Source organism: Perca flavescens, unplaced genomic scaffold (genome assembly GCF_004354835.1).
Source record: "Perca flavescens isolate YP-PL-M2 unplaced genomic scaffold, PFLA_1.0 EPR50_1.1_unplaced_scaf_1, whole genome shotgun sequence".
NCBI classification, from domain to species: Eukaryota; Metazoa; Chordata; class Actinopteri; order Perciformes; family Percidae; genus Perca; species Perca flavescens.
The window spans coordinates 1-20,000 of record NW_021166514.1 but is presented as its reverse complement, the minus strand read 5'-3'; the positions used below and the strand labels follow the sequence as shown (position 1 = coordinate 20,000).

General features: G+C 44.7%; 2 protein-coding genes across 6 annotated transcripts in view; both read right to left on the bottom strand.

Annotated features, from left to right (window-relative positions):
• Positions 1–8,470, bottom strand: part of lrrc39 (leucine rich repeat containing 39) — a 13,610-nt gene extending 5,140 nt beyond the window's left edge. For all 5 annotated transcript variants that reach the window (XR_003691892.1, XR_003691893.1, XM_028572497.1 and 2 more), the window contains exons 1-7: positions 8,428–8,470; positions 6,586–6,809; positions 6,217–6,325; positions 5,166–5,322; positions 4,446–4,582; positions 2,009–2,154; positions 1,082–1,234 (exon numbers count right to left, since the gene is read on the bottom strand). Coding sequence is in view for 3 of the 5 variants with exons in the window: in XM_028572497.1 (XP_028428298.1) it covers positions 1,082–1,234; positions 2,009–2,154; positions 4,446–4,582; positions 5,166–5,322; positions 6,217–6,325; positions 6,586–6,713 (830 nt within the window). In the remaining 2 variants the exon portion in view is untranslated. The remainder of the gene's footprint in view (positions 1–1,081; positions 1,235–2,008; positions 2,155–4,445; positions 4,583–5,165; positions 5,323–6,216; positions 6,326–6,585; positions 6,810–8,427) is intronic.
• Positions 8,471–11,525: 3,055 nt separating this feature from the next.
• Positions 11,526–18,288, bottom strand: dbt (dihydrolipoamide branched chain transacylase E2; the record flags this gene model as incomplete). The annotated part of the gene is made up of 5 exons (XM_028572508.1): positions 11,526–11,984; positions 12,810–12,881; positions 13,114–13,305; positions 16,379–16,456; positions 18,062–18,288. Coding segments are annotated over 5 exons (737 nt in total), but the record flags the coding sequence as incomplete, so codon positions are not given.
• Between the last annotated feature and the right edge of the window lie 1,712 nt (positions 18,289–20,000).

Genomic DNA, 20,000 nt, shown 5'->3' with positions numbered 1-20,000 from the left:
TATGAGACTATTTAGCAGAGCTACCGTCACTGCGTTCGTAGTAGGGATGCACTGAATCCAGGTTTTTGGGTTTGGTCTGAATCCTGACTCCACTGGTTGAGATTGTGCTGACTCCTCCTCCCATCCTCAGTCCATGAACCCAGTAACCACATGAATGAAGTAAACAGGGACTGTCCTTCCTTTGCTGTACCTGAAGTTGCTGCATTCTGGCTGCTGTCTGGAGATTCCTTCATGAACAACTCGTATTCTTCCAGATGTTTCAGACCAGATGTTGTAACAGCGGCCATGTTGTGTATAGTTTAGGGTCCTCGCCACCACCAGACCAATCAGCATTGAACAGATTGAACATGTAGCTGGACTTGAATGGCCTTCTTTAGACTGAAAGTACTACCAAACAACAACTTGTTCTGCTCACCAGATCCATGTCCACTTCCTCACAGCCCACTGCTCACTAGATCCATGTCCACTTCCTCACAGCCTACTGCTCACCAGATCCATGTCCACTTCCTCACAGCCTACTGCTCACCAGATCCATGTCCACTTCCTCACAGCCTACTGCTCACCAGATCCATGTCCACTTTCTCACAGCCTACTGCTCACCAGATCCCTGTCCACTTCCTCCACTGCTCACCAGATCCATGTCCACTTCCTCACAGCCTACTGCTCACCAGATCCATGTCCACTTTCTCACAGCCTACTGCTCACCAGATCCATGTCCACTTTCTCACAGCCTACTGCTCACCAGATCCATGTCCACTTCCTCACAGCCTACTGCATTGAACGCTCCACCTACGTAAACACCTTCCCGTAACCAACGGCGCCATTACTACGGTGACCAGCGTAGCGCGCCGAGTGACAGCGTAGGGTTCAGTTCCCTGGGAACAAACTCTAAGGTTCAGCAGAAACCAGATCCCCGTCAAACCCAATATTCAGCCCAATCAGAAGCCCAATCCTGGATTCAGTGCATCCCTGGTCCGGAGCTTAGCGCCGCCCAAGACCGTTGTGATTGGTTTAGAGAAATGTAAACAACCAAGAGAGTTTTCCTCCTCTCCCAGAATGCATCAGTGGCGTGCAGGCGGACCTGAGGTTGGACATGTCCTCCATCAGAGGGGGGATGTCCCGGAGACAGTTGCTGCTGAGGACCAGCGTGTCCAGGCGCTGCATCCTCACGATGTTCCCCGGAAGTTTCTCAAGCTGGTTCCTCTGCAGCCACAGAGAGTGGAGCTCCTCCATCCTAATATATACACACATATACACATATATATATATATATATATATATATATATATATATATATATATATACACACACACAAACAGAGAGTGGAGCTCCTCCATCCTAAATATATACACATATACACATATATATATATATATATATATATATATATATACACACACACACAAACAGAGAGTGGAGCTCCTCCATCCTAATATATACACACATATACACATATATATATATATATATATTTATACACACACACACAAACAGAGAGTGGAGCTCCTCCATCCTAATATATACACACATATACACATATATATATACACATATATATATATACACACACATATATTTATACACACACAGTGAGTGTAGCTCCGCCATCCTAATATACAAACACAGACATATACACATACAGTATACACACATATATACACACACATACATATACATACAGTATACACACACATATATATACACACATATATCCACACACAGACATATACACACATATATACACATATATACACATATATACACACACACACACACACACACACACACACACACACAAACAGACACCCACCTGTGGATGTCTTGGGGCAGGTACTGCAGCCTGTTAGCCCCCATGTCTATATATATATACACCTACTTGTGGATGTCTTGGGGCAGGTACTGCAGCCTGTTACCCCCCATGTCTATATATATATACACCTACTTGTGGATGTCTTGGGGCAGGTACTGCAGCCTGTTAGCCCCCATGTCTATATATATATACACCTACCTGTGGATGTCTTGGGGCAGGTACTGCAGCCTGTTACCCCCCATGTCGAGCCACTGGAGGGCTGGCAGGGCGACCACGCAGTCCGGCACGCAGCAGAACTCGTTCATGGACAGATCCAGATGCTGCAGCTTCTTCAGATGGCTCAGCTGGAAGTTCAGATCTCAGATCAGCCATAGGTGCGGGAAGTAGGGGTGCTGGAGGTGCTGCAGCACCCCCTGTTGGTGCTGCAGCACCCCTGTTGGTGCTGCAGCACCCTCTGTTGGTGCTGCAGCACCTCCTGCTGGTGCTGCAGCACCCCTGTTGGTGCTGCAGCACCCCTCTGTTGGTGCTGCAGCACCTCCTGCTGGTGCGGTAGCACCTGTTGGTGCTGCAGCACCAGCATCCCGGATTACTCAATGGGTATTAATCATTATGGGCACGGGCCCAGGGGCCCATGCACACTTGGGGTGAGGTATGTCCTGTCTCAGATTGGGTTGTATCAGCGAGTGAAAGTGTGGAAAAGGGAGAGCAAGAAGCGGCTGCTATAAAAAATGGGGGGGGGTCCCGCGAATAAAAAGGTTTTTTCAAAAGAGCTGGGAATGATGAAGAGGAGGATGTCGAGGAGCTAGCCAACGTTAGCTTGGAAGAATCGCTGCCTTCTACATGCTACACTCAGCCACAGCTAACGGTGGCTAACGTTAACTTTAGCGAAGTTGTTGTGAAAAAAGACAGAGATGAGGCCGGTGTTCATCAGCATTACAGAACAAGGTAATGGCCCCTCAGGTCCCATCATCTCTGGAGACCCTGCACTACGGGGACCGATTACAGAGACCGTCCGGGAGGAAGTTATACCCAGAGGGATATTAGCCTTTCAGAATCGGGCGGCTAAATGTCCAGCATCTCGGAGGGGGGACGAGGCTGGCGGCAGAAAGACCCGCTCTCTCACTAACGAGGCACTGACCCGACACCTTCACAACGGTGAAACGGTACCACGGGAGTGGATTCTAGATCACTGTCCACCGGAGACATTTGTTGCATTGCCTGTAAAGTGCTACCAACACACACCAGCGCATGTGTAGTAGGGTTTAGTGAGCTGCTGAGGGAGCTGGACTTTGAGGATTTGATCTGCGACTTTGCAAAGAAAAAGACAAGAAATTAGAACTTCTAAAGGTAAGAGCTATTATGCCATCTGTAAATTGATTAGGCTAATATATTCTGTTGTGAATGAGCTCTGAAATAGCTAGGGGGGCTAGATGGGGGGCACCTTTCTCCCAGTGTCTGTGTGTGTGTGTGTGTGTCTGTGTGTGTGTCTCTGTGTGTGCTAACTTAAAGTACTGATTATATAAATGAGTCTGGATGGTCAGTGGGTGACATGCGTTATTAAGACAGTTTGTGGCGTGTACCTGGCGTATAAATAAAGGTTGATTGAATATGTACCTGGCGTATAAATAAAGGTTGATTGAATGTGTACCTGGTGTATAAATAAAGGTTGATTGGATGTGTACCTGGTGTCTAAATAAAGGTTGATTGGATGTGTACCTGGTGTATAAATAAAGGTTGATTGAATGCATACCTGGTGTATAAATAAAGGTTGATTGAATGCGTACCTGGTGTATAAATAAAGGTTGATTGAATGCGTACCTGGTGTATAAATAAAGGTTGATTGAATGTATAACTGGCGTATAAATAAAGGTTGATTGAATGTATAACTGCCGTATAAATAAAGGTTGATTGAATGTATAACTGGCGTATAAATAAAGGTTGATTGAATGTGTACCTGGTGTATAAATAAAGGTTGATTGAATGTGTACCTGGTGTCTAAATAAAGGTTGATTGGATGTGTACCTGGTGTATAAATAAAAGGTTGATTGAATGTATAACTGGTGTCTAAATAAAGGTTGATTGAATGCGTACCTGGTGTATAAATAAAGGTTGATTGAATGTGTACCTGGTGTATGAATAAAGGTTGATTGAATGTGTACCTGGTGTCTAAATAAAGGTTGATTGAATGTGTACCTGGTGTATAAATAAAGGTTGATTGAATGTGTACCTGGTGTCTAAATAAAGGTTGATTGAATGCGTACCTGGTGTATAAATAAAGGTTGATTGAATGTATAACTGGCGTATAAATAAAGGTTGATTGAATGTATAACTGGCGTATAAATAAAGGTTGATTGAATGTATAACTGGCGTATAAATAAAGGTTGATTGAATGTGTACCTGGTGTCTAAATAAAGGTTGATTGAATGCGTACCTGGTGTATAAATAAAGGTTGATTGGATGCGTACCTGGTGTCTAAATAAAGGTTGATTGGATGCGTACCTGGTGTATAAATAAAGGTTGATTGAATGCGTACCTGGTGTATAAATAAAGGTTGATTGAATGTGTACCTGGTGTATAAATAAAGGTTGATTGAATGTATAACTGGCGTATAAATAAAGGTTGATTGAATGTGTACCTGGTCCGGCAGTGTGTCCAGGGACCGGTTCATGGCCAGGTCCAGTCTCTCTAGACTCTCACACCCGCTCAGCTCTTCAGGAACAAACTGGACTCTGTTGTAGCTGAGGATCAGCTCTCGGAGCCGGGTCAGCTGCCCTAGAACCAGGACACAAAGAACCACTCAGAACCAGGATACAGAGAACCAGAACCAGAACCACAAAACAGAGACACACTCAGAACCAGGACACAGAGAACCACTCATAACCAGGACACAGAGAACCAGAACCATAACACAGAGACACACTCAGAACCAGGACACAGAGAACCACTCAGAACCAGAACAGAGAACCACTCAGAACCAGGACACAGAGAACCACTCAGAACCAGGACACAGAACCAGGACACAGAGAACCACTCAGAACCAGGACACAGAGAACCAATCAGAATCCCAACACAGAGAACCACTCAGAACCAGGACACAGAGAACCACGCAGAACCAGGACACAGAACCAGGACACAGAGAACCAATCAGAACCAGGAAACAGAGACACACTCAGAACCACAACACAGAGACACACTCAGAACCACGACACAGAGACACACTCAGAACCAGGACACAGAGACACACTCAGAACCACAACACAGAGAACCAATCAGAATCAGGACACAGAACCAGGACACAGAGAACCACTCAGAACCAGAACACAGATTGGTACCTCTCTGTTAAGGGGGTACATACCGATCTGTTTGGGGATCTCTGTGATGCTGTTGCGAGACAGATCCAGAACTAGAAGGTTCTGGAAGCTGGAGATGAAGGAAGGGATGCTCTGCAGGCCAGTCCGGTGGATCTGCCACTCCTGGACCTGGCTGAACTGGACCAGGCAGCCCGGCAGAGACTGGTGTAGAGACAGAAACATGGACCCAATCAGCTAGTGGGGTTCCTTCTAATAAACGACAAGTAAACCCGGCAGAAACCGGAACACAGAACACATTATCAGAGCTGGAAAGTCCTGAATGAGAGATGAAGGACTAGAGTCCTGAATGAGAGAGAAGGAGGTCTAGAGTCCTGAATGAGAGTGATGGAGGTCTAGAGTCCTGAATGAGAGAGAAGGAGGTCTAGAGTCCTGAATGAGAGTGATGGAGGTCTAGAGTCCTGAATGAGAGTGATGGAGGTCTAGAGTCCTGAATGAGAGAGATGGAGGTCTAGAGTCCTGAATGAGAGTGATGGAGGTCTAGAGTCCTGAATGAGAGAGAAGGAGGTCTAGAGTCCTGAATGAAAGTGATGGAGGTCTAGAGTCCTGAATGAGAGTGATGGAGGTCTAGAGTCCTGAATGAGAGAGATGGAGGTCTAGAGTCCTGAATGAGAGAGATGAAGGACTAGAGTCCTGAATGAGAGAGAAGGAGGTCTAGAGTCCTGAATGAGAGAGAAGGAGGACTAGAGTCCTGAATGAGAGAGGAGGTCTAGAGTCCTGAATGAGAGTGATGAAGGACTAGAGAGTCCTGAATGAGATATGGAGGTCTAGAGAGTCCTGAATGAGAGATGGAGGTCTCGAGAGTCCTGAATGAGAGAGATGGAGGTCTGGAGAGTCCTGAATGAGAGAGATGGAGGTCTAGAGAGTCCTGAATGAGAGAGATGGAGGTCTAGAAAGTCCTGAATGAGAGAGATGGAGGTCTGGAGAGTCCTGAATGAGAGATGGAGGTCTAGAGAGTCCTGAATGAGAGATGGAGGTCTGGAGAGTCCTGAATGAGAGAGATGGAGGTCTGGAGAGTGTTTTAATACCAAGCGTTACCTTCCAGTCCTCCTGCTGGATCCGGAGGATCAGTCGTCCGTCTTCTGTCTCCAGTTTCTGCTTCAGCCGAGCCAGAACCGCTCGGTCCTCCCAAACACCAACACACAGCCTGGACCAGAACCAGAACCAGAGGAGACATTACAGACACATGGACCAGGACTCAGTCTGGACCAGGACTAGGTTAACAACATGTAACTCCCTTAAAACCACAATCAGATGTTTTTCCCTCACACACACACACACACAGACACACACAAGATACTCTCTTCTCTTAACTACTCGTTTTTTGCCCAAAATTATTCAATTGTTTTCTGAAACCATTGTGATTTGTTTATTCTGAAAGGGGGCGGGACTTAGTGTATGACTGACCTGCCACTGGCCCCGCCCCCCCTCCTCCTCTTCCTCTGCTCCTCTTCCTCCCGGCTGATCTTCCTGATCCTCGTCTCCCACAGAGCTTTGATGGACGCCACCGCGCCGCACGCCACCACGCCCACCATGATGACCACTTCCTGTCAGCCGCGTGATGTCACAGCCGCGTGATGTCACAGGCAGGACGACCTCTGACCTGCAGACACTTCCTCCCGCTCAGCGTCCTATCGGATTGGTTAATCAATCAAAATCAATCAAAACTTTATTTATAGAGCACTTTTCATACATGTAAAATGTAGCACAAAGTGCTTTACAATTAAAAACAATTGACCCCCCATCACATAAATACATCCCCAGACGCCTACAGACACACACCCACCGACAACATCCACAGACACTGTCTCATACACACAATAAAACTAACATGTCACTGGGCACAGAAAAGCTGAATTAAACAGGTGGGTCTCGAGCTTGCTCTTAGAAATCTGAACATTATCTGCAGCCCTGAGGTCCGGCGGCAGACACGGGGGCCGTAGTACTGAAGTACCAGAGGACCTCAGGGTTCACTAAGGCTCATATGGTAAAAGCAGTTCAAAAAGATAAGAAGGCACAACACCATTAAGACATTTAAAAACTAACAAAAGCACCTTAAAATCGATCCTGAAACACACAGGGAGCCAATGCAGTGATCTTAAAACCGGTGTAATATGTGCCCGCCTTCTGGTCCTCGTCAGCACACGAGCGGCTGAGTTCTGTAACAGTTGAAGTGGAGAGATACTCTTTTTGCGGAGACCAGAACGCAGGGCATTACAATAATCAATGCGACTGGTGATAAAAGCATGCTTCAGCATCTCCGTGTTAGCCCGGGAGAGAATAGGCCGGACTCTGGCTATATTTTTGAGGTGATAAAAACCTATTTTAGTTGTATATTTGATATGTGGGATAAACCCAAGCTCACGCCTACGTTTTTCACTTGTGATGATGGATTTAAAGAAAGTTCCTGTATTTTGATTTTGATTTCGGGTTTCTCTCTCAGGGCCTCCGGACCGATAATCAAAACTTCAGTTTTGTCATGGTTAAGCTGTAAAAAGTTCTCAGCCATCCAGGATTTTGCCCTAAAACCAGACTGATGATCGTATGACACGTTCAGCACACTGTTAAATATTATCTACATGTTTTATTAATGCTAGAATGTTAAACATTAAGACTACTACTAACTCTACTATCATATAACTATGTTAATGTGTGTGTGTGTGTGTTGGAGTGTGTGTCTATGAGAGTGTGTGTATGTCTGAGTGTGTGTCTAGGAGTGTGTGTGTGTGTGTGTCTGAGTGTTTGTGCGTGTGTCTGTGTGTATGTGTCTCTGTGTGTGTGTATGTCCCTGAGTGTGTCTGTGTGTGTATGTGTCTCTCTGTGTGTGTGTGTGTGTGTCTCTGAGTGTGTCTGTGTTTGTGTCTGTGTGAGTGTGTCTGTGTGAGTGTGTGTGTGTCTGTGTGCATGTGTGTGTGCGTGTGTCTGAGTGTGCGTGTGTCTGAGTGCGTGTGTGTGAGTGCATGTGTGTCTGAGTGTGTGTTTGTGTGTGTTTGTTTGTGTGTGTGCATGTGTGCGTGTGTGTGTGTGTGTGTGTGTCTGTCTGTCTGTGTGTATCTGTGTGTGTCTGGTACAGATTTTAAAATCTCCTGAGTCTAACTTTCACAATAGTATTACTGTTAATATTACAGGTAGTACATTTGTAATACAGTGTGTAGTATTGTGTGTATTATGAGTAGTATTATTAGTAGTAGTATTGTGTGTATTTGTAGGAGTATTATGAGTAGTAGTATTGTTTGTGGGAGTTCTGACCGTGTCAGCGTAGCAGCCGTCCTTCATGCTGCGTCTCTTCACATGAAATGTGACCCCGAAGGCTGCTGGGTAATTTTAGCCTCGAGGTCACATGACCTCATGCTGCTTAAACAGAAAGCCTCCAGATTAGAAGACACAGCAGCAGCAGGGCCAGAGAACGTTCTCCGAAAAACATCCAAAAAATATCAACAATGTCAGAAAAAAAACCTGTGAAAAAGACTTGAAAGCTCTTAAAGAAAAGGCCACAAATATGTCGACAAAAAATCGCGAAAAAAGTGGAAAAAAAGTCACAAAAAGTGTGTAATAAAAAGTCAAACTTGTTTAATTTCAGTTTGTTAAATAACAGCAGGATGGACATATTTGGTAGTTGTGTGTGTGTGTCTCTGTGTGTGTGTGTGTCTCTGTGTGTGTCTGTCTGTGTCTTGTGTCTCTGTGTGTCTGTGTGTGTGTGTGTGTCTCTGTCTGTGTGTCTCTGTATGTGTGTGTGTCTCTGTGTGTGTCTGTGTCTCTGTGTGTGTGTCTGTGTGTGTGTCTCCGTATGTGTGTGTCTGTGTGTGTCAGTGTGTAGTCCTTTGAATCTGAGAAGAATAGAAACATGAAACTGATTTGAGCACTTCTACTTTATTTCACACATAACTTTATAACTTTAATAATTTCAGATCCACCCAAAAATACAAAAACCCAAACGTTCTTTTATACACCTTTACAGTTAGTCTGTCGCTACGGAAACACAACGCAGGACAAGTTCTGGACCAGTGGGATCGGTTCTGTAACAGAAACACAATGCAGTTTGTAACAGTCTGCAGCCGGGCCGGAACCAGAGTCCCCAAAAACACACCGCGGTATTATTTACAACTTTCAGATATCGCTCAGATGTTACAGAGGACACACAGACACGTTACACCAACCGGTTCTGATCCGAGGTCTCTCGTTTAGTGTAGGGATGCACCGAAACCAGGACTGGGCTTCTGATTGGGCTGAATATTTGGGCTTTTTGACGGGATTACGGGAAGGTGTTTACGTAGGTGGAGTGTTCAATGCAGCAGACTGTGAGAAAGTGGACATGGATCTGATGAGCAGTAGGCTGTGAGAAAGTGGACATGGATCTGGTGAGCAGCAGGCTGTGAGGAAGTGGACATGGATCTGGTGAGCAGTAGGCTGTGAGAAAGTGGACATGGATCTGGTGAGCAGTAGGCTGTGAGGAAGTGGACATGGATCTGGTGAGCAGCAGGCTGTGAGGAAGTGGACATGGATCTGGTGAGCAGTAGGCTGTGAGAAAGTGGACATGGATCTGGTGAGCAGTAGGCTGTGAGGAAGTGGACATGGATCTGGTGAGCAGTAGGCTGTGAGAAAGTGGACATGGATCTGGTGAGCAGTAGGCTGTGAGGAAGTGGACATGGATCTAGTGAGCAGTGGGCTGTGAGGAAGTGGACATGGATCTGGTGAGCAGAACATGTGTTGTTTGGCAGTACTTTCAGTCAAAAGAAGGCCATTCAAGTCCAGCTACATGTTCAATCTGTTCAATGCTGATTGGTCTGGTGGTGGCGAGGACCCTAAACTATACACAACATGGCCGCTGTTACAACATCTGGTCTGAAACATCTGAAAGAATACGAGTTGTTCATGAAGGAATCTCCAGACAGCAGCCAGAATGCAGCAACTTCAGGTACAGCAAAGGAAGGACAGTCCCTGTTTACTTCATTCATGTGTTTACTGGGTTCATGGACTGAGGATGGGAGGAGGAGTCAGCACAATCTCAACCAGGGGATTCAGGATTCAGCCCAACCCCAAAAACCTGGATTCAGGATTCAGCAGAAACCCCAAAAATCTGGATTCAGTGCATCCCTAGTTTATGGTCTCTTTTTCTGACTTGCTTTTGTTGCTTTTTTTGTCTTGTCTGCCAGCTGTTTGTCAGTTGTGTCAGCTGTCTGTCAGTTGTGTGTCAGCTGTCTGTCAGTCGTCTGCCAGCCTTTCTGTCAGCTGTGTGCCAGCTGTCTGTCAGTTGTGTGTCAGCTGTCTGTCAGTCGTCTGCCAGCTGTCTGTCAGCTGTGTGCCAGCTGTCTGTCAGTTGTGTGTCAGCTGTCTGCCAGCCAGCTGTCAACTGACAGACAGCTGTGTGCCAGCTGTCTGTCAGTTGTGTGTCAGCTGTCTGCCAGCCAGCTGTCAACTGACAGACAGCTGTGTGCCAGCTGTCTGTCAGCTGTCTGTCAGTTGTGCGTCAGCTGTCTGTCAGCTGTGTGCCAGCTGTCTGTCAGTTGTGTGCCATCTGTCTGCCAGCCAGCTGTCAACTGACAGACAGCTGTGTGCCAGCTGTCTGTCAGTTGTGTGTCAGCTGTCTGCCAGCCAGCTGTCAACTGACAGACAGCTGTGTGCCAGCTGTCTGTCAGCTGTCAGTTGTGCGTCAGCTGTCTGTCAGCTGTCTGTCAGTTGTGCGTCAGCTGTCTGTCAGATGTGCGTCAGCTGTCTGTCAGCTGTCTGTTTTCAGGAAGAGACTGAAGAAGTGAAACCAAAGAACACAGAAACAACCCAGCGGGTGCCGTGGTTTTGTTCTGGCCGACTCCATTTTTGTAGTTTTTGTAGTTTTCTTTGTGATATTTGTGGTTCTATGGTTACAGTTAGTCTATGGAGAGACAGCACAGGTCAGAGATTAGTGTCTGTGTTTCAGAAGTTAAAATAAGGAAGTGATGTCACATCTGATCAGGAGTCTGCTCCACTTCCTGTCCGCCACACACGTCAGCTGATCATCGGCAATAAAAACATGATTCATGATCGATTCACTGAAACATTCACAATGAATCGGCAGTTTGAACTGAAAAACACCAAACTAAAAAGGTCAGACTTTAACCAAACCAAGTGTCTGTGTGAGAGAGGATGTGTGTGTGTGGTTGGTCGTCATGGAAACAATATGATCAATAGGCTGACTAGGCTGACCCCTCCTCCTCCTCACAGTAGTGCCTTGCTCAAAGGCAACAGAAACGATGGCGAGTGAAAGTCAACACAAAGGCCTCAGAGAGAGAGACAGAGGGAGAGACAGACAGAGAGAGAGAGACAGAGAGAGACGGAGAGAGAGAGACAGTCATAGACCGAGCGAGACAGAGAGAGAGAGAGAGACAGTCACAGACCGAGAGAGAGAGAGACAGAGACAGGAGGAGAGAGGAGAAAAGAAAGGGGGAGAAGCTTAAGACAGGTGGTAAGATATAGGGGGCGGAGACTCGGAAAGAAAAGGGGAGGAGCCTCAGAGAGAGACAGACAGAGAGGAGAGAGAGGAGAGGAGGAGGAGAGAAAGGGGGAGGAGCTTCAGACAGAGACACGGAGTGAAGGTAGAGAGAGGAGGAGCGAAGGTGTGTCAGCGTGACGTCTCCGTCCGCCCCGGGGCTGATGGGTAAAGTCTATTTGAGGTCCAGCAGCATGCTGGCCGGGTTCTCCAGGTACTCCCTCCACAGGTTGGAGAACCGACACATGGTGGCGCCGTCGATGATGCGGTGATCTGCCGACCAGCTGACCTTCATGATGTGGGCCGGGACCACAGAACCACTGGCATCGAACCGAGGGAGAACCTGGAGAACAAACATGTGTTCATACTGAGGGAGAACCTGGAGAACATACTGAGGGAGAACCTGGAGAACACACATGTGTTCATACTGAGGGACAACCTGGAGAAAAAACATTCATGTGCTCATACTGAGGGAGAAAAAACATTCATGTGCTCATACTGAGGGAGAACAAACATTCATGTGCTCATACTGAGGGAGAACAAACATTCATGTGCTCATACTGAGGGAGAACCTGGAGAACAAACATGTTCATACTGAGGGAGAACCTGGAGAACAAACATGTGCTCATACTGAGGGACAACCTGGAGAAAAAACATTCATGTGCTCATACTGAGGGAGAACAAACATTCATGTGCTCATACTGAGGGAGAACAAACATTCATGTGCTCATACTGAGGGAGAACCTGGAGAACAAACATGTTCATACTGAGGGAGAACCTGGAGAACAAACATGTGCTCATACTGAGGGACAACCTGGAGAAAAAACATTCATGTGCTCATACTGAGGGAGAACAAACATTCATGTGCTCATACTGAGGGAGAACAAACATGTTCATACTGAGGGAGAACCTGGAGAACAAACATGTGCTCATACTGAGGGAGAACCTGGAGAACATACTGAGGGAGAACCTGGAGAACAAACATTCATGTGCTCATACTGAGGGAGAACCTATAGAGAACATACTGGTGGAGAACCCTGAGAACAGTTTGAGGGAGAACCTATAGAGAACATACTGGTGGAGAACCCTGAGAACAGTTTGAGGGAGAACCTATAGAGAACATACTGGTGGAGAACCCTGAGAACAGTCCGGTAACGTGAGGACTCACCTGTATTTTCCCCAGAGCTCCGATGGCGACCTCAGGAGGAAGAATGACCGGTTTGGCGTACGTTCCTCCGATCTGGTTCAGAAACAGGAATCAAGATTCTTTATTAGTCACAACGGAGACAGACAGGGAGACAGGCAGACAGGCAGGGAGACAGACAGACAGGGAGGGAGACAGACAGGGAGGGAGACAGAGAGAGAGACAGACAGACCGACACACAGAGAGACAGACAGAAGACAGACATTTTCTCCCTGTTTTCTTGTTTTCCTGTTCTCATTGTTGTTGTTGTTGTTGTTTGTGTACTCACAGAGCCGATGTTGGACAGTGTGAAGGTTCCTCCGCTCAGCTCGCTGGTGCCCAGCTGCCCCCCCACCCCGAGCGCCTGCAGGCGGTTCAGCTCCTGGGCGATGTCGAACACGCTGAGCAGCTGCACGTTCTTCACGTTGGGAACCAGCAGACCCTGGAGAGTGTCCATCGCCAGACCAATGTTATGGGACGCCTGCAACACACAGTTACTACACATTATTATCACACACACAGTTACTACACATTATTATCACACACACACACACACACACACACACACACACAGTTACTACACATTATTATCACACACACACACACACACACACACACACACACACAGTTACTACACATTATTATCACACACACACACACAGTTACTACACATTATTATCACACACACAGTTACTACACATTATTATCACACACACACACACACACACACACAGTTACTACACATTATTATCACACACACAGTTACTACACATTATTATCACACACACACAGTTACTACACATTATTATCATACACACACACAGTTACTACACATTATTATCACACACACAGTTACTACACATTATTATCACACACACAGTTACTACACATTATTATCACACACACACAGATACTACACATTATTATCACACACACACACACAGTTACTACACATTATTATCACACACACACAGTTACTACACATTATTATCACACACACACACACAGTTACTACACATTATTATCATACACACACACACACACACACACAGTTACTACACATTATTATCATACACAGTTACTACATATTATTACACACACACACACACACACACACACACACACACACACACACAGATACTACACATTATTATCACACACACACACACACACACAGTTACTACACATTATTATCATACACACACAGTTACTACATATTATTATCACACACACACACAGTTACTACACATTATTATCATACACACACACACAGTTACTACACATTATTATCACACACACACAGTTACTACATATTATTATCATCGTACACACCCAGAGTTACTACACATTATCACACACACACAGTTACTACACATTATTATCACACACACACACACACACACACACACACACACACAGTTACTACACATTATTATCATACACACAGTTACTACACATTATTATCATCGTACACACACACACACAGAGTTACTACACATTATCACACACACACACAGTTACTACACATTATTACACACACACACACACACACACACACACACACACACAGTTACTACACATTATTATCACACACACAGTTACTACATTATTATTATCATAACACACACACACACACACACACACACACACACACACACACAGTTACTACACATTATTATCACACACACACACACACACACACACACACACACACACACACAGTTACTACACATTATTATCACACACACAGTTACTACACATTATTATCATACACAAACACACACACACACACACACACACACACACACACACACACACACACAGTAACATGATGCTGTGTAGTAACCTGTATAGCATAGAGATTAGAGCTGTAACATCATGCTGTGTAGTAACCTGTATAGTATAGAGATTAGAGCTGTAACATGATGCTGTGTAGTAACCTGTATAGTATAGAGATTAGAGCTGTAACATGATGCTGTGTAGTAACCTGTATAGTATAGAGATTAGAGCTGTAACATGATGCTGTGTAGTAACCTGTATAGCATAGAGATTAGAGCTGTAACATGATGCTGTGTAGTAACCTGTATAGCATAGAGATTAGAGCTGTAACATGATGCTGTGTAGTAACCTGTATAGCATAGAGATTAGAGCTGTAACATGATGCTGTGTAGTAACCTGTATAGCATAGAGATTAGAGCTGTAACATGATGCTGTGTAGTAACCTGTATAGCATAGAGATTAGAGCAGTAACATGATGCTGTGTAGTAACCTGTATAGTATAGAGATTAGAGCTGTAACATCATGCTGTGTAGTAACCTGTATAGTATAGAGATTAGAGCTGTAACATGATGCTGTGTAGTAACCTGTATAGCATAGAGATTAGAGCTGTAACATGATGCTGTGTAGTAACCTGTATAGCATAGAGATTAGAGCTGTAACATGATGCTGTGTAGTAACCTGTATAGCATAGAGATTAGAGCTGTAACATGATGCTGTGTAGTAACCTGTATAGCATAGAGATTAGAGCTGTAACATGATGCTGTGTAGTAACCTGTATAGTATAGATTAGAGCTGTAACATGATGCTGTGTAGTAACCTGTATAGCATAGAGATTAGAGCTGTAACATCATGCTGTGTAGTAACCTGTATAGTATAGAGATTAGAGCTGTAACATGATGCTGTGTAGTAACCTGTATAGTATAGAGATTAGAGCTGTAACATGATGTGTAGTAACCTGTATAGTATAAAGATTAGAGCTGTAACATCATGCTGTGTAGTAACCTGTATAGTATAGAGATTAGAGCTGTAACATCATGCTGTGTAGTAACCTGTATAGTATAGAGATTAGAGCTGTAACATGATGATGTGTAGTAACCTGTATAGTATAAAGATTAGAGCTGTAACATGATGATGTGTAGTAACCTGTATAGCATAGAGATTAGAGCTGTAACATGATGCTGTGTAGTAACCTGTATAGCATAGAGATTAGAGCTGTAACATCATGCTGTGTAGTAACCTGTATAGTATAGAGATTAGAGCTGTAACATGATGCTGTGTAGTAACCTGTATAGTATAGAGATTAGAGCTGTAACATGATGCTGTGTAGTAACCTGTATAGTATAGAGATTAGAGCTGTAACATGATGCTGTGTAGTAACCTGTATAGTATAGAGATTAGAGCTGTAACATGATGCTGTGTAGTAACCTGTATAGTATAGAGATTAGAGCTGTAACATCATGCTGTGTAGTAACCTGTATAGTATAGAGATTAGAGCTGTAACATGTTGCTGTGTAGTAACCTGTATAGTATAGAGATTAGAGCTGTAACATCATGCTGTGTAGTAACCTGTATAGTATAGAGATTAGAGCTGTAACATGTTGCTGTGTAGTAACCTGTATAGTATAGAGATTAGAGCTGTAACATGATGCTCTGTAGTAACCTGTATAGTATAGAGATTAGAGCTGTAACATGATGCTCTGTAGTAACCTGTATAGTATAGAGATTAGAGCTCTAACATGATGCTGTGCAGTAAACAGTGATAATGAAGCAGGTACCTTGTAGGTGATGTTCTGGCAGCCTTCGTCCACCGACGCGTTGAGGACAGGGAAGTGCAGGAGGCCGAGCGAGGCAGCCTGGACCAATGAGAGCGCAGCATTAACATCAACACTAACCACCGAGCCAATCATCTTTCACACAGATTAACATCGTTGTAACACGGAGCTTCTGACTAAAGTAAAGTCCTTCCTAAGCAGGCGGGGCCCTCCATAGGCTCCCGGTGAGCTTTACAATCCTGTTTTCCAGCGTTATTGGCCGAGATTTGAACCCTCGGTGAGAACAACAGATGGTTGTGGTCATCCAAGCAACTTATTTACAGCCCGTTCTAGGGAGCCTTGGTAACTGAGGACCAGGGATGCCAACAGTAGAGGTGTGAATCTTCACTCATCTCCCGATTCGATATCTCGATGCATCACGATGCGTCAAATAAATGTTTAGTCTATTAAAGCCATGCAGGATATTTAATTCATAGCTTTCCAAGGTTCAAAAACTAAATATTCTGCAGTGCTCTAATACTAAATAAATTGGATACATAAAACTATACAGCACTGAGCACACGGCACCTCCTGAATGTGCAAAAATATACCAGAATATGTAAATAGAAATGTTGTTAGGCCTACATTACATTATAAACAGAAATAATCGATTATGAGCCGTCCGATTATCGATGCAGCATCGTCCACGATTCGATGCATCGATTATTTGATTAATTTCAACACCTCTAGTCAACAGAGGGCCAAATGCTGCTAAAAATGTAAGCTATTTCAAAATATTTAGGTTTGAATACAATATTTTATAGCATGACCCAACTGTAAACTGCTTTTACATCAGATATTTTCAGTACTGCCTCTTTGAAAATGATTACCATTAAAAAAATGTCAAAAAAACAACTTTATTTATTTATTTATAAATCGTGTACCTTGCACGACATTTCCTATTCAGTGTTTAAAAGCCTGTTTGTTTTTTTCCAGCCAGGTGTAATTGCCTCATGTCACTAGATGGCAGTAAAGTCAAGAGAGAAAATCTGTCTAAAATTATCAAATTGATGAATCAACGAGTCATTCGTTTCCGTTGAAATAATATGGACATATTACACAATAACAGAAGATCTTCTAAGTCTAAGCTCACGTCTTATGTATTTTGGATAGTGTAATACATGTCAGCGCTGGGACCTTTTCCTGTCCTCCTCCTGCTTTAATGCTGCTTTTCTGATTTTACTGTGTCCTGTGTTATTCTGTTTATTGTATGTAATGTTGTTCCCTGATGTTGAGCACTTTGGATCCCTGCCGGTCGTTGCCCAATGTGGGGCCCGCAGGCCCAGTTTGGCCCATGCTGCCATGGGAATGGACATGCTTGAGCTTATTCTGCTCTTGTTTTAAAATCCTAACCGTTATGACTACGAAACGTACATTTAGTGCAGCTCACAATAACTTAATCCAAAAAGAAGCATATCAATCATCTCTGCTAATTAATAAAATGACTGTACAGCAGATTAAAGAGCCGGTTTTATTTCTAAATGTTTATTAGAGTAGATTTATTGTTCCACCCAGATATGTGTTAGGCCCTTTGTATGGAGGAATGAGGGCCCCTCTGCTGTAAAGGGCTGTGTAACTAAATGATGATGGTGTTAGTGAGTGTGTGTGTGTGTGTGTGTGTGTGTGTGTGTGTGTGTGTGTGTGTACCTTGATGAAGAAGGGCATGTAGCTGAGTTTGACCCCCCGAGCCTCGGCGGTGGAGCGGAGCTCAGACCTGAGGGCCACCAGGCGGCTCAGGTCCACCTCGTCACAGTAACCAAAGTGAGGAATCTTCAGAGCTGCTGTCATCGTACGCACCATTGCTTTGTGGAAACCTGCACAAAACACACAAATACACTCAGAGTCACCTGGAGAACACACACACTCAGAGTCACCTGGAGAACACACCCCACACCTCTCAGGTGGTCTGGGACAGGTCTACTACACTATGACCCCCCAGACCTCTCAGGTGGTCTGGGACAGGTCTACTACACTATGACCCCCCAGACCTCTCAGGTGGTCTGGGACAGGTCTACTACACTATGACCCCCCAGACCTCTCAGGTGGTCTGGGACAGGTCTGCTACACTATGACCCACCCAGACCTCTCAGGTGGTCTGGGACAGGTCTACTTGTTGTCCCCAGAGTCAGAACTAAACAGGAGTTCAGTTTTTATGTTCCACATATCTGGAACAAACTCCCAGAAAACTGCAACTCTCAGTTCTTTTAAATCAAAGCTAAAGACCTTTCTTTTTGAGGTTGCCTTTCTTTAAAAAACTGTTCATTTATTATGCTGAAGTTGCATTGATGACACTGTATGACATTCTATAACTGCTCTTAAAGATTTAATTTCTTATACAGCACTGTAACTTTTATTCTTGTCTTTTAATGTTTTTAATCTTTTTCCAACTGCTCTTTAATGTTTTGTGTAAAGCACTTTGAATTGCCCTGTTGCTGAAATGTGCTCTACAGATAAAGCTGCCTTCACGTGCGTGCATGCGTGTGTGTCGGGTGTGTGTGTGTGTGTGTGTGTGTGTGTGTGTGTGTCGGGTGTGTGTGTGTGTGTGTGTGTGTGTGTGTGTGTGTGTGTGTGTCGGGTGTGTGTCTGTGTCTGTGTCGGGTGTGTGCCTGTGTGTGTGTCGGGTGTGTGTGTGTGTGTGTGTGTGTGTGTGTGTCGGGTGTGTGTCTGTGTCTGTGTCGGGTGTGTGTGTGTGTGTGTGTGTGTATTGTTTGGAGCAGTACCTCCACCTCCTCGTCTGTCCAGACTAAATGGTCAGCTTTTGTTGTTCTCTTGGCGTGACCAGGGAGAGTAGTAGAGGAAGGTGCTACAGGCGTGTGGACTTGGTGGTGTTGTGTGGCAGAGCTTCCCACCACCACCTAGCCGCCTGGCGTGCATACTACGTCACATTTTACACGTTTGCGTTACCATATGCACGCAGATTTACCCCCAGAACACTCGTCTAAACGCAGAATAAAAAGTGAGAACACAACGCCACCTTTTCTCTTCAGATCATTTCCGTCTAAACATAGCCATATTTGAAAGTATACACAATTTACTGTGTTATATATAGCCTATACTACAGTATGTTTGGGATAAATAAAGTTCATCTAACTATCTGACCTGCTGATACCTTCTTCTACGTAGGACGTGAAGCTGGGCAGGAACACTGTACTATTTAAAATTTAAAAAACTAAGCATAAGGATAGAGATCCAAACAGGCTTTTTATTCTCACTTTTCTTAATTGTGGCTTTCAAGAAACCCCTGTGATCCCAAACCTCAGACTTCCCAACTACATGTAGCTCCATGCTAACACAGAGGAAAGCTGTAGAACTAAACTCACAGAGGAGTTTTTATCAGGGATACACTGAATCCAGGATCTGGCTTCTGATTGGGCTGAATATTTGGGCTTTTTGACGGGGTTCTGGTTTCTGCTGATTGTTAGAATTTGTTCCCAGGGAACTGAACCCTACGCTTGCACTCAGCGCGCTCCGCTGGTCGCCGTAGTGACCGCGCCGTTGTTTACGGGAAGGTGTTTCCGTAGGTGGAGCGTTCAATGCAGTAGGCTGCGAGAAAGTGGACATGGATCTGATGAGCAGAAACAGTGAT